The 15512-nt window shown below is 32.0% G+C and overlaps 1 protein-coding gene across 2 annotated transcripts in view; it reads right to left on the bottom strand.

Annotated features, from left to right (window-relative positions):
* The window catches only part of LOC137396416 (microfibril-associated glycoprotein 4-like), a 30828-nt gene extending 17896 nt beyond the window's left edge, over positions 1–12932 (bottom strand). The window contains exons 1-5 of one of the 2 annotated variants that reach the window (XM_068082684.1): positions 12506–12932; positions 11794–12012; positions 10970–11106; positions 9303–9429; positions 7418–8115 (exon numbers count right to left, since the gene is read on the bottom strand). In XM_068082684.1, the coding sequence (XP_067938785.1) occupies positions 7982–8115; positions 9303–9429; positions 10970–11106; positions 11794–12012; positions 12506–12926 (1038 nt within the window). In that variant the 5' untranslated portion in view covers positions 12927–12932 and the 3' untranslated portion in view covers positions 7418–7981. Of the gene's footprint in view, positions 1–7417; positions 8116–9302; positions 9430–10969; positions 11107–11793; positions 12013–12505 lie in introns of those variants that run through there. The other variant, XM_068082685.1, reaches the window with a different exon arrangement.
* Positions 12933–15512: the final 2580 nt, after the last annotated feature.

Below are 15512 nucleotides of genomic sequence, written 5' to 3'. Positions count from 1 at the left end.
AGTGGGTGGTGTGACATTAATGTCGATATCGTACGCACTACGTATTAAAACTTACTACTAGTCTGTGTTCATTTTTCTATTCAATTAAATACTTTATAAAGTAAAAGAACACATGTGACGACTTGAATAACTAAATTTTAGACATGTATCTTTTTATTTCAACTTGTTTTGGGGCGATCGTTATCAAACGTCCTTTCAATGTTTTTTTTTACTCAGTAAGATACTAAGCCTTTTTCCCCGAATCAATTTTTATGCTTTTATGTGAACAAAAGAACTTGCTATTGGTCTGTGTTCATTTTTCTATCAAATTAAATACTTTTAAAGTAAAAGAACACATGTGAGGACTTGAATAACTACATTTTGGACATGTATCTTTTCATTTCAACTCGTTTTGGGCGATAGTTATCAATATCGATATGTTTTTTTACTCTGTAAGATACTAAGCCTTTCTCCCCGAAATTATTTTTATGCTTTACTATTGTTGTCGATGCCCTTTCTTTGTGCCTTTTTTACTTAGTGAGATCCAAACATTGATCTTTTGTAAACACAAAAAACACTTTATAATTATGTCTTCATCTTCCCAACGACCTGCTAGATCAACTCGAAGGGCCCAGTTTGTTTTGGCAGATTTTATAGTTGATGACTCAGACAATGACTCGAATTTTTCTGATGTCAATCCAATGGACTTTGATATAAGTGATGAGTCTAGTGATGACGATGCTTCTGTTGTTGGGACAAGAGATGGTGGAGGAGATGCAGTCATTAATGATGGGGTTTGGACTGTAGTTAGAAACTTTAGCAATGACAAATGCCCCAATGTCAATGATTTTACCAGTCCCATTGGGCCAGGATTTGCTCCACCTGAGGCTAATATGCATTTCAAAGTGTGGTTCTACTTGTAAAATGCTTTATTTGTAATATAAATACAGAATATTTTTTATTCAACAACATAACATTATCGCAACAACAATCAAATCTTTCAATTTTTTAAAAATTTTACATGTGTAAGGGTAGTTTAAATAGCTCAAATAGGCACAAACGGTGTAAAACTGTTTGTACAATGCCTTGTAATATGATACAAACCTATCATACAACCATAGTGTAGCAAAAAAATATCATTTCAATAAAGTTTCAAAATTTTCATTTTTTTTAAAAATTAATTCACCCAGGACGATCTGATATAGACTCAAAAACTCACCTGCAAAAGGGTTAAATGTAGCCTACACAATTTGTATCAATTGTTACATTTCGGTAGCTAATGAGCTATTTTACATGTCATGCATAATTTTAAACTAGATTCTCTTCTCGTGTATCATTTTCAGTATTTTTACAAGCCACTGGCTTAAAAAGAAGTTGTAGATAAATCTGAAGGAGACCGTTTTAAATCTATCGATTATTTTATTTCTTTCATGCTAGAAAAACTAGGTTATCATTGCCTACAAAAATTGGTGATGTTTAAAGGACTCAAGCCATGTATTATAAAGATTTGTCGAGAGGCAGAGGGCTTACCCGTGGTCACCTCAGGGTCTCTTACTAAGTTATCAATCACCACCACAAGGAACTGCTGAATACCTTATATCAGTGATTTTCAACCACTGTGCCTAGGGTGCCGCGGCACACTAGTGTGCCGTGAGAGATCCTCAGGTGTGCCGTGAGAAATTATCCAAGGTCCCTTTTTAAACACAGGTTCCTCAGGCTCTGAGGCAACTTATGCGGTAGGAGTGTTGTATTTGAATGCCACGGCTTTGATGTCGTAGGCTAAATATCCAGGCACCATGATCTAGGTGCATCTACTTTAGTGTTTGATGCAGTCAATGCATTTAATATCGGCCCACAAAACTCGAAGTCCATCAAAAGCGGTCGTTTAGTACAATATGCCTAGTTAGGCACCTCTGATTACTAACTAGTGTGATGAATGTCAAAGTGTCGCTCAAATCAATGATATACAGCCCCTAGCTGAACTGAAACAGAATCGGGTTTAAAACTAAGATTTGCTGATCCTCCTTTGGACAGTTTTTGGTTGACTGCTGCCAAGGAGTTCCCTATTCTGACCAACAAAGCTATTCTCACATTGCTCCCATTTTCTACCACATATCTGTTTGAGCTGAGCTTTTCAAGCCTAACTTCTATAAAAACTAAAAGCAGAGTGAGACTGAGAGCTGTTGAAGAAGAGCTTCGTGTCTTTCTTTTATTCCTACCAGGATATTGGCATTATGTTTATCTAAACAGGCCCAGGTTTCACACTGACTGAGTATAAATAAATTGATGAATTTTATTGTGATTAAATATACTGTTCAAAGTGTCATTTTATAAAATTTTTGGTTAGTGGTGTGCCGCAAAAATTTTCCAATGTAAAGATGTGCCTTGACTCAAAAAAGGTTGAAAAACACTGCCTTATATAACAGTAATAGGTAGTACTCAGCATGCATATTGCTCATGGTTAGTGTCTCTGATATGATTTTTCTAGCTCCACAGTTAATAAGAGTTTGCCTTTTTTATTTTACCCTTAAATTAATCTTTTAACTTTCCAACACTTTTAACAATATTCAAGGATTTGATATTATTACCTCACCTAATGAATCAAATATCATTTGATAACTTAAATAGCCAAAGGACCTTAAATTGTAAAACACAAGCTACAATTTATTAATGACATACATTTTAAGGCAATTGCAAGTAATAGTCTAAAGTAATTCGATAATAACACAATGAAATAGTTCGCAAAAAATTAACCACTAACCGGTATGTAGAAAATGAGCATTGAATGATGAATCCAGTGTCTGCGGTAATAAACCTGCCAATATAATGGAGTAATTTGATAAAGCAGTGCCTATAATTGCATAGTACTTATATTCACCCGCAACCCTATATTTCCCTTTGGTAGGCAAAATTTGAAAGCATTGCATTAATAAAAGCAATATTAATATTAATAACATTAAAATTGTTGCAATTGCAAAACTTCCAAAAAATTGTTTAAAAGTTATAAAAATAAGGCTAAAGACAAGTTTCATGAGCCTGCCAAAGATTTTAGAATTTCTGGCTGAAATCACAAAATATACGAAAATATTTGGCTGAAACTCTCAGAATGGCCAACTTTTTGCAAGTAAACTAAAATCTTTGACAAAGCACTTTCACAGAGCTGACCAAATAATTTCTGAGAGCGATATTAACAGCTTTTGCAATTCGTTTAGTCTGAAACAAATATAACGACACGACACGCAAAAAATGCCAATGTAATTCAACATAGTAAATATGATACCATTAATTAGATGGAGCTAGTGTTTACATATTTTTAATGATTTTAATCGTGTTTACAATGGTTTTATTATTTTATCTAACCAAACAAAAATCAATTTGTTTGTTTTATATATATATATACCGGTCGATTAATTTTTTGTCAGACATCAATAATAAATTAAGTGGTGTTATTTTTGTATGAACCTTTTGCTAAAAGATCATTGTGGTATAGAGCAAGGAGATGTAGATAGGATTCTGGATTAAACACAAGTTTATTGTACAAATGTGTACAGATTATGTAATAGTAAGTTTATTAGCATTTATTGTGTGCAGAACAAAACACATACCTTAAAAAGGGTGTGTAGAGTTGACAGAGTAATGCATAGTTGATATTATTGTCAGTGCATCACCAGCTACTGCTAATATATTACAAACTCTAATAGTGCATTACAAACATCAATTGTTCTAAATTTTATTGGTAATTTTAATACATTTCTAAAGCAAAGGCTAATTCTACAGCAGTATGAGACTCAAATAAAGTTGTCTTCTCATGTTATGTGAATGAAGTTAGTAAAACTCTAGCAATAATAGTGCTGTAGTAATTATAGGTCAATGTTAAACTGTAAAAGCCGATAGTTCTGAGTTTGCAACAGGTTTCAAAAATTTGCTGACAAACAAGAACAATCATTTGATCTCTATGTGCCTGATCACACTGAAATTTATCAAAAAAATTGCATGTGAAAATCCTTTCCAAGGGAAGACAACTTTTTATGAACAGCTCAGTGACTTATATCTATAATTGCTATCTGTAGTATTGCAGCTATTGCAGAAAATAACAATTTTTAAGTTATTCTATTCAACAATAAACATGTTATAGGACGCATCGCACACTAATATATTGTTCATATTATTGTGCTATGCACTATTTCATGGCATCCCCTACAAATCACCCACAGAGTTCAGGCATCGTTTCTCCTGCATTGGAACGATAATATGAAGTACCAATAATGCTAAATATACAAACAGTATCCTTGTGCTGCTTTATCAAATGCGTGTGTTCATGTTTTCATTTTTTATTCCTTTTCACAGTGTTTCAATTGACTTGATAAAAGATTCTTTTCACATTTTTTTATAAATAGTTAATACTTTTGAAATGAAAAAGCTAATGTTTTTACTATGTTTTGGATGCTGTGATAATCTTAAATTGCAGAATGGTCACAATGTTGGACCCAAAAGAAGTTGTCTTTTCATGTTGTGTCATTGCTTAGTCCAAAAAACTCATGACTAAAATTTTTTCTAAGAGAAGACAACTTCTGTTGAACATTTAAGTCTCAATAACTTTTGCTCTCTACAGTAAGGTAATTATTTCCAAAATTAACCACTTCTAACTAATTTATTTAAGCTATAAACCATAAAACAGCCTTAATAAAGGCCTAAAACACAGTCACCTAAGGCTTTGCAACCAAGTTATCAATCAACATCATGATAAACTACTATACACTTTTCGAAACAGAGAGAGACAGTACACAGCTTGCATAGAGCTGATCCTTAGGCAGGCTGAGAATAATGTTCCTAGCCCAAAAGTTTGAAATAATTAACTGATCACTCAAATAGACTATCTGTGCAGTTTTATGAAGATTTGGAAATGTATTTTTTTGTTAGTTTGATACAAGGGAGTATAGTCTCTCTGGCAGAGAGCCAAGTGCCATGCTGCATGCTTATTTTTTCAAAACTATAAACTATGTTTTGTTAGGAGTTTTATTTCATGTATCTTTGTTCAAAAGTTGTTCAGCAAACACGCGATGATCAAAATCACAAAAAAAATTTTCTCGGAACCAGTAAACCAAGAGTTTGCATTTAAGTTTGCATATTTAAAAACGGGTGGGTTGGTATATTCAGAATTTGTGAATGATAAATTAGCTCTTTAGCATGTTTTTAAAAACCTATCATTTCATGTAAAAGTTTAGAGTACTTGATTTGATAGGTTAGTGGTGGAAGAATTTTGTCCTAACCTAAAACGACAGCAATTCAAACAGTTTCACATTTGCTCAAACAGTATTTCGCAGTATTGTCGCAGTATACAAGCAGCAAACAGAGCAGTTGAACTTTTATTTATTTTTATATACTGTAAATATTATGTAGCAAATGTCTCTCTCCAATAGAAAGTTTGATTAATTGTTGGGTCACTAGTTGCTGATCGTGCCTTGCTGGGTAAATGTTGTCAAGCTTTGCATCTGGTTTATAACCACCATCAATTAGGGCCCATTAAGTCCTATATTTGTCTTCCAAACAAATTGATCAGTTTTATTTATGCTTATGTAATGGTTTCAATGTAATGGATGCCCACACACCATGGATGTAATGTAGTTCACATAGTTATTATTGTAACATGTGACTTTTGGGCTTATATTAACAGTGCTGCGGGACAACATGAAATTATGCTTTAGCAACAACAAAGTCAATGTTTGTAGAATTGTCCCATCTTTGCAAAAGTACTTATGACTGCATCCAACATAGTAAAGTTCTTAGGTTAATATTCATTTATGCTTATCTACAATCGTCTATGACTGACAAAAAGTCACATCTGACATACCAGTGTGACATACCTAAAATACATTATTAAAGGAAGTCAAGTTAAAACTAGAGTTTTGTGGAGACGAGTTTAGTAAGCAAAAAAAATGGGTGATTTTAGCTAGCTGAAAATACTGTTGCAATTATTTGCTAAAGCTTAGATGAATACTAAAAACTATGTTTAACTATTCTGCTCTGTCATACATTGCTAGGAAGTTATGCATGGCTAATAAGTTAAAAATCAGACAGCCAATCATATTTTAGTTGCCTGTTTGTGTTCCGTCAAGCATTGTGTATGTAGTTGGCTACTAAGTAACATACATCTTACCAAGATAACCTAATCCATCAATATTCACTTGCTGCTAACCACATTGTCTATTTGCTTTCTGCAGAAGTCAAACACTACATTAGCTTATTGGACGCCTTGCTAACAAAATAGTTGACCACCAGCAAGATTCATAAAATTCTAACAATGTCTATTCCCTGTATAACTACAGTTTTTGTTACAGGCAACTAACAGTTCATGTTAGTCATTGGGTGATTGTTAAAAAGGTTAAAGACCTCTCTAATTTTTTCTCCATTTTTAATTTTTCTTTTTAATTGTTTCAAGTTTACTTCAACACCATGTATGCTTTTCTATATAATAACTGGGGTCTCATTTTTACTTTTTCCATATTAGCCTTTTTCATGTTTATTATTTTCATGTTCCTTTCTCTCATATCTGTTACACTGGCAAATTTCATGACATGGTATTTTTGATTCCAGCAATTGTTCTTGTCACCTATACACGTTTCAATTGAGAGTGACAGAGAATATTTGCTTACTCATTCTTCTTCAGTCATTTCTTTGAACTTTTTTTGGTGGTTGTCTTCTCTCTTTATTCAGACAACAGCTCATGCTATTCTTCAATTGACCATTAATGAAGCCGACGAAACCACCTGGATTATTTATTCGTTTTTGATTTTCTATCATATATTTCACCGCTGTGTTCACTTTACGGCTATGTTTGCTTGATTGCCTTAATTACTTTTCCAACCGGTTACAATTCACAGTTTTCTCCAGTTTTTCCTTTCCAACTCGTTTGTACAAAAATGCTCTTTTTTCAATGAAAAACTTTGCACTATGACTGACAGCATATTGTTAATCAATTACTGGCACTACTTTGATTACTAGGCCTAAAAACTAACATGTCAGAAGCCATGCAACACTAACTAATATGAGGATAATTTAATGAGTAAAAACACATCAACCTGACAGAGCTCACTATCATTTCTTTTGCAAAATTATGCAACCACATAAATAGTCAATTAAAAGGAAAAGATTCATTGCCGTTTGACTTAATTATAGCCAACAATTTGATGGTTGAATAAAGAGCAATCTGAAAATTTGGAGTATTTTCCAAAACTATTCCACTTTAAAACTTAGTATAACATGGTATTTGCATTACAGTATGCGCTTATGTGTGCGCTGATTAAGCTGTGAAAGGTATGGGTGTCATCTATCCTGATTTCATTAATACACTTATGCTTGTTGATGTTTGTTAGATTGCATATGCAGTAGTTGTGGGAATTTTAGCCAGACATAAATAAAATAACTTGCAACTATGTCATTTCTGCTATCAGCAATATATTTGATCACCTATATTTACTTATAATTATTTTGTGCTAAAATATTTATATTATAAAGATTTACTCAAAAACAAGCATGTGGATTTCTCAAACTATTAAAATATTATAGCTAGCAATGGAAGATGCATAGCAATGTTATTTTTAATAAACAATGAAATGCAAAAGAGCATCTAATATAGTAAAATATGATATAGCCATAGAAGGGTGACCATTTTTGATAGTTAAACAAGATGAGCCAATTGCATTATCAATCGAGTAATCAAAGCCCAAAGAAGTGACTACAGAGGCGACCAAGGTAGATTTTTATCAGTCTCACGCAGTAATCATTAAATTCATAGCAATTATTTATTTAAAAAAACGCATATATCTTAAGATTTTCTTTATTTACAAGCACTTATTTGAAAGTTGAACCGGCATAAACTGTGCCATCTGGAATAAATTCAGCAAAATTCCACTTATTATCCCAACAAAGGCCATAAATAACTCATTTATGGTATTTATTTTAAGTAAGTTTTCTGCTGCACTACAAAGGGTTGGCAGATCCTTTAATCCCTAGTGACTCTCATTACAGACTCAGTGAAGTGGTTTGATGAGCTCCTCCACACTATCCCTCCCATGTTACCAGCACCATATACTCCATTTAGCAATGAATAATGACAGCTCTTGTACCACCATCCACCTGCAATACAGTCACAATGAAATACAACAAAATTTGATACATTTATGATTTTAAACTGGTTGAAGAAATGATATTAACAGAGTTAAAATATTGTATGATTTCTTCATCTTTGTGTTCTTTTTTATGGCATTAAACTTGTATTATATGTGAACATTCTTAGTATCTTCCATAATACTCATTTTATTATTATTGTAATTTGCACTGTCTAAGTTCACATTTTGAAATCGCATAGAGAATTTTACACTGAGTGTTAAAAAGAGTGAAAAGGTAAACATAGATGTCTTTTAGTTTTGTTAAGCGGTGCATAATTTTGCAAAGTTAGCACAAGATAAGGAAAAATCACTAAACAAAGAAAACCGCTATAATAATAAAACATTTGTGCGTTCAGCTAGTAGTGATTTGTATGTGAAATAAGTTTCTTATAATTTTATTGTGTATGATGAGCACATTCTACTAGAGTATTATTGTACCTCCTGCACATTCTGCTTGGTAAATTAGAATAATAAACTCACTAGTAGACAAACTTAAACAACATCTTATTTATTACGTAGATTCTAGACAGACATGTTTTTGTTGGCAATAATAACCACTTGATAAATTTTGCATTATTGGCTACAAATCATGGCATATTTTGTATCATCGCATATTGAATCTATAGTGTAAGCATTTAAAAATTAGGTTCTCTAATTGTTGTCACAAAAAACTTCCTAAAAATATCATAAATGCTAATAGAAGACAATATATGTTTAATAATTAACATTTCAACATTTACTCCAGCTCAATTCTTTTTTAGCAGCTCTAAAAATGCGCTTTCTCAACTACAAGCAATGGATACAAGTTTTATGCTGTTATTCAGTTTTCTGGTCTTTTTAGCTGATTGAGTTAATTGCCCATATTTAGGGTGTTGTGGTGATAAACAAAGTTAGACCGATTCGGAAGAATTTAATAAAGACGATTTATTTTTATTGGGCCTTTGGTGGAGCAGAGGCATCAGCTCAATTTTTACTTACTAGCTGTTAGTAAATGATAATTTAAAGGTTAACTATTCATTTATTTTTCAAATAATTATAAATAACAATTTAGTTGAATGACAGTAGTAAAATATTTTATAAGCAAAAGCTAATCTAAAATGCAGTAGAAATAAGTTCAACAACTAACTGACAGCTCTCAAGCTAAAACTTCTATACCTTTATAACTTTGAGCACAGTTGCCTCCATTGGTGTCTTGATCACGGTCCGTAGTGCTGAACTTCATCCCATGATGGTAATCCAGACCATAGCTATCTAAACTCCCACGATATCCATCATTACTAATCTGTTAGTAAAGAATTATGTAAACTATATAATAAACAATAGGAATCATGTATTGCGAGTCTCTGTTTCTCTATTAAATTATGGAGACAAGTCAAAAACCACTCAAGATTAACACACTTGAGTTGAGCTAAACTATATCTATGATATTACTTTAAATACATGCCAGCACTATTATTCCTAAAGAGGTCAATATCTAAGACAATGACAGTAGTCAATAAATATATGTGCTATAAACTCTATATATAGAAAATAACAAAGAAAGTGTATTATGTACATTCTTCTTATATGTGACTGATAACAAACTACTAAAGTTTTAGTATATATTCCAAAACTTCACAAAACCTTTCAACAAAGTTCACAAAAGCTGCTAATTGTTTTTAAAATATGTAGTTTAGCAATAGCAACAATCTTTAAGTAGAGTAACAGATTATCAAGCAAATTTTGCAAAGATTCATGATCACAAAAAAATTGGAAGCTTCATTGTAGGCTGATTAAACTGCTTGTGACATCAAAGTCTTGTTTCCAACTAACCTGAAAAAACATGTTGCAACTTGGTACTCAGGAATTTCCAACAAAAATTTGGTAATATTAAACTTTCCACAAAAAAGCTCTAGCAAAGTTATATCAAACAGGAGTTTCTCGACCTGACTAGATGTTTGAAAATATTATTTACTGAAATCAGCTGGTAAATTAACATTTGATATTTTGCCAAACATTCATTATTTTGCATGAAACTTGACACCTGCTTGTACAATTTTTTGAATGAAAATATCTGCTCAGACAAACCTCTGGCAAATTCTCACTGCATAGCATGCAAATCACGACTTTAGCGGATCTTCCTTTTGCAATTAAATTAATAATGCATATAGGAAGTAGTTCAGTGATTGCCAACAATATTGCTCTTCTTTATATAACCACTGGTGATCCAAATATTCTTGTAAACATAGTAGTAATATGATATAGCATTAGTATTATTAGTAAATTTTGGAGATTTGAATAAAAAAAACTTAAAATAAATTTTTTAAACAAAAGTATCTGCTCAGGCAAATCATTCACAAGAAAGCAATTGTTCAATGGCTACCTTGCAGAGCATAATTTTAGGGTATCTTCCTTTCCGAATAAAGATAATAATCCATATAAGAAGGAATTAAATGACTGCCACAAAACTGTGGTCCTTTTCGGATAGCTGTTGTCTATCTAATCATTTTTTAATTATAATAGTACTAGCATAGATAATTAGTAGCATTAGTAGATTGTTGAACTTTGCATAAATAGAACTTTTAATAGATATTTAAATTATTGTGTGTGACGAGATAGTATTTCAAGTGATTTATTTAAGTAGACACCATCATTGGTAATACTATTCGTCAGAGTACTATCTTTAGTCCTTTATGGAAAACTTAAAAAAACTCGTAAAACTGTATGAAACTTAAATTTTTTTTCCATACTTTAAAGAATTTTCAGAGCTCTAAACAGTTTTTAAACTTTTTGCAATTTGAACACAAACAATTCGTACTATCTAAAAGTATATAAGTACTTACTGTTAATCTATAACCATCTGCTAAACCATTTATATAAAAAGTTGGCCATATTCCCGACTCTGTGGTTCCATTAGCAGCTCTGAGAAAAATGAACAGCTTGGTGTTTGATCTGGTCAAAGCATGGATTTTATCTAACCCTGAAAAATTTCAATGATATGTTTTAAAAAGGAAACAAAAAATGTAGATATTTTCTCCTTATTTGTTACTTTTGGTGCACTTTTAAGTGGCTCAACTAGTCTGAATGTCACACTATTTCTATAACAACCAAAACTATGCAATGCCATCAATCAAATAATTAAATACACTAATATAAAATGTAGACCTATATAAGTATTACTACAGTACATTTAACAATGTGTGTTTGTGATGAACGTACAAAGTAAATAAGGTCACACTTCACTAATCTTAATACCTAAATTTCTTCCAAAATGTATTTCATATGTAATAGGTTATTAAAAATAAAGTTTTATTTTAATTTTCATGATTTTACATGCCGTTTTCACAGCACTGTTGTACCACAGTTCAAATGTTTAAATAATGGCGCCAGCTCAATAAATTTCTAACATATAAAGCAAATATTCAAAAGACAATGTTTTACTGGCAAATTTTGAATAATAATTTTTGTTCTGATAGTTGTTAATTAGGTAATCTGTATATTTTCATTAATGTTAGTTACTCTTTCTGTTAATGAGCAAAACTATCATTTGACACAATTAGCTGAGATTGTAGATGTAAGATCAAATCTTGACTATGAGATCACTTTTAGTTATGAAATGAAATGTTAGGCATTTTAAATTTTAACCAAAAATGTTTTTCAAACTTACCTAACCAATGTTCTCTATCTATCTCACCAAACCCTGTCTGGTAATCTGTCCAATTTTTTGAAAAGTCAACTGATCCATCTACTCTCCTTTGAAACACAGTCCATCCACGGCCATCGATAAAGTCACACCAGACAGGAAATGGTTCACCATCTGTATGAGGTGGATTGACTTGATAAACTCCAGGACATCTATTTCCTCGCTCATACAACTCTTGACAATCTGTATTAATAAGATAGATTATAATTCTATAGATTAGAATACAAGCCTCTTTTGTTTTTTGGATTAAATGATTGTAGTGCTTTCCAGTTTTGCTAACCAATAATGTTAGGTAAAATTATTGGTCTAGCTCTCAGGGTATTAAGGATTAATTTAATCAAAATTTATTAAAATATTTTAATATTTAGATTACAGTTAAAGTTTCCAAAATTGCATTGCTGTGCTGAAGTATTGAACGAGTTAAAAATGTTACATACTTATGACTTAAGTATATCCATAATCTTTGAAGTAGATGAACTAAGTGAATTTATTTTAATTTACAGATTTTTGATGCTTGAAAAGTTTACAAAAAAGTTATTTTTTCAAAAATTATAGATGCATTACAAGAGCACTTGATGGAATTTTCAAAGTTTATAAATATCCTTTAATTAAAGAAACCATTACTATACCAGTTTGATTATGGCTGATGACAGTTAAAATATAAAATAAGCTTTACCTTGAGGTTTTGGCATCTCACTAGTCACAGACTGAGCATTTGTTGGTTCATCTGTTGTAAGGTGTTTGCTTGTTGGTTGTGTCGAAGCCGCTTCTTCTGTTGTTAGACTTTGGTTTGAAGAAGGCAGAGTAGTTTGGCTTCTAGCAGTAGTTCGAACTGTGAGGCACTCAGTCAAACCGTCTAGCAGCTTGCTATGAATGACTTCGCTGACTTCAAAGTGAAACGGCATTGCGCTGTCGTCGTAAATGCCATGATTGGCCTCTAAGATTGTTGGACACTCATTTTGCAAAAGTTGACGAGCTGCGTAGATACTTTGTCGCAATCGAAAAAATGTTTGTCCTTTTTCGCTCACCCCAATGAGCCGCGCATCAGAAGCAGAAATCAAAATAATGAGTAATGCAAGACTTGATAACAAGGCCATTTTGGAAAGCTTGGCTCAGAATGAAGGGATCACTGATTGAACACTATTATATAGATTCCTTGTTAAGCCCTGCCCACATTTTTAAGACTCAGTACCTAGCATCATATTTATTTGCCATAGATCCAGTTCCAAAAACTCGGAAAGTTTGCAAAAGCTAAAGCTTAGTTTTTGCTAGCCTATCAGATTGGCTATACTTTAAAAGCTTCCAAGTTTACTAGTAGAAATATTGCAGCTCAACATTAAAAAGCAGATCGTATTTTAACAACAGTACTTCAATTTAGCTTAATAATGCTTGTTTCAAAAACCTTGCTAATCAAAAGCTTGCTAAGGTTTAAAAAAAATCTTCACGAAAGCTATTGGGTTTTAGGTGTTTTATAACAACAATCGTAAAATGTTTGCAAAACATTCAGATAGTGAATTAAACTATTGAAATAATAATAGTTACACCAGAGAACATGTCAAAAAATAGAATCCATGTATCATGGCAAGGTAATTAAGTGTGCTTTACGTTGTCAATTGTCATCTATGAGTTAATCCAATCTGAAACATTATTCGTTCAATGAAAACACTGCAAGCATTGTGACAACTTGTGAAGTGATTAAAACACTTTGGAACTCAAACCCTTCACAAGGTTGCGTGGTTGATAGGTATTTCTTTCTACCAAGTATAGGATTGCTGGACATTGAGGTATTTAGAGCTAAGTTGAGCACCAGCTTGAGGCTCTCAAATAATTATGGTATGGGCCTAGATTATAGATTCAGCTAACCAGGGACAATTTAGTTCTATAAATATATTATGTACAATATAAAGTCATAAAAACAGGCTATAACGTCAGATAAAACAATTGATTACACTATGTTTCATCCTTGGTAAGAACAATTTTCAGATTGCTCTGATTTTATCATTGAGCACTCTGTTCGGATCTTATGCTTTTATTCATGTAATGTATAATATATATAATACATTGTATGTATGATAATATATATTACTATATATTACCATATATATTATTATAATAATATATATAAAATGTTATATTATATACCATTTTACACATTGTATATAATATAACAGCATATAACTGTGTGTATATATATACCGTTACACATTGTTATATTATATAAGTATATATGTTTATATGGAGACAATCCAAGTTTTTTCATGGGACTTGTACAATACACTTTACTCTATTTAGTTTCCTTAAGCAAAATCTTCACGTAGCCTAACATTTAACTCTATTGCCATTAAACTAATTTTACAGAGAGAGTTATTAGAACTGCATATTGGACAATTGCACATACATGTATTGGCTGAAATAATTTTTTAAAAATAGAATTATTTTGCTACCAAGTTATTCGGTGCAGCATTTTTACTGCAATACATTAGCAAGTTTAGATTTTTGTGTACTTGTCTGCCATTTTACTCACAACTGTTGTGCTTGCTGCATTTTGAATATACTCTTTTTTCAATTTCAAACACTATTTAGAACATTTTTGTTACATGCTCTCTCCTGCCAAGCTATTAAAAAGCAGATCAAAAACTTGCAATGTTGATAAAAATTGCAGGTTCCTGCTAAAGCTACATGAAGTTGCAATCCCTACAAAGCTATTACATCCTTTACAATGTTCCTTAATTTTACAACCTTTTTCTTTCACCACTGTCAGATTCGGTGCTGGCACTTTAGTTTTAGGAGTTTTCACTAATTTCTAAATCCGATTTGATGTCAACCATAAAAGCTTATTGTTTGCTACACCATGAGAGATGCTTTTGGAAGCCACTTTACGATTAAAACTGTGAGCCACAGAAATAATGTACATTTTTTATGTGGAAATATCCAATCCATTATTCTAATTTGCTTCACAAATATAGGCTAATTTATGGAGAGAAATATTTGAGTCCATCTGTAAATGCCAATAAAAGTATTGGTTCAATGGTTATGTTGTCATGAATCAACAAATTCAGTTGCTGCACATCTACTGTAAATTTCGCAAAGGATGTGTTTACGGAATTCGATGATAGGTTGAACATAAACTTGCAGCGGGCAGCAAAATGGTTACATACAGAGATACTAAGCTAATTAATGAAGTAATCGCTTTCCTGAAATGCCTTGTACAATGCCTTATAAATGCCGCACCACTCGACTACTGTAGGCACAGAGCCATTTAGTAAACTTTAACGCATGGTTCTTTGTGTTATGTAATGAGCAATGGTCAGCCAAAACTGAGCTACTGATTGCTGCTCATAAGAGTATAACCAGTTGTAATGTAGCCAGCATAAAAGATTGATGTTTAGTTTGGATAGTCTGATGCAAAATTTATGACTTTGTGTCAGGTATGAGCTTATGACAATCAGGTATCAAGTTTAAGTAAAATTTAGGCTCTCTTTTATTTAAAGGCACACCAATTTAGAACTTACTTTAATTCTTATTTCAATATTGGTCATTTATAAATAAACCATTTGTTGAATTTAAAGTTAATGACAGTGAGCTAAATGTGCAACTAAATGTACTTGTAAAAGCTTAATGACCCTGAAACGTGTGTCACGTTTTTCAACCGATAACTAAAACACTTACACTGAAAAGTTTGT

This window comes from Watersipora subatra, chromosome 5, assembly GCF_963576615.1.
Source record: "Watersipora subatra chromosome 5, tzWatSuba1.1, whole genome shotgun sequence".
NCBI classification, from domain to species: Eukaryota; Metazoa; Bryozoa; class Gymnolaemata; order Cheilostomatida; family Watersiporidae; genus Watersipora; species Watersipora subatra.
Note: the sequence above shows the minus strand (reverse complement) of the source record. Positions and strands in the feature narration are given on the sequence as shown.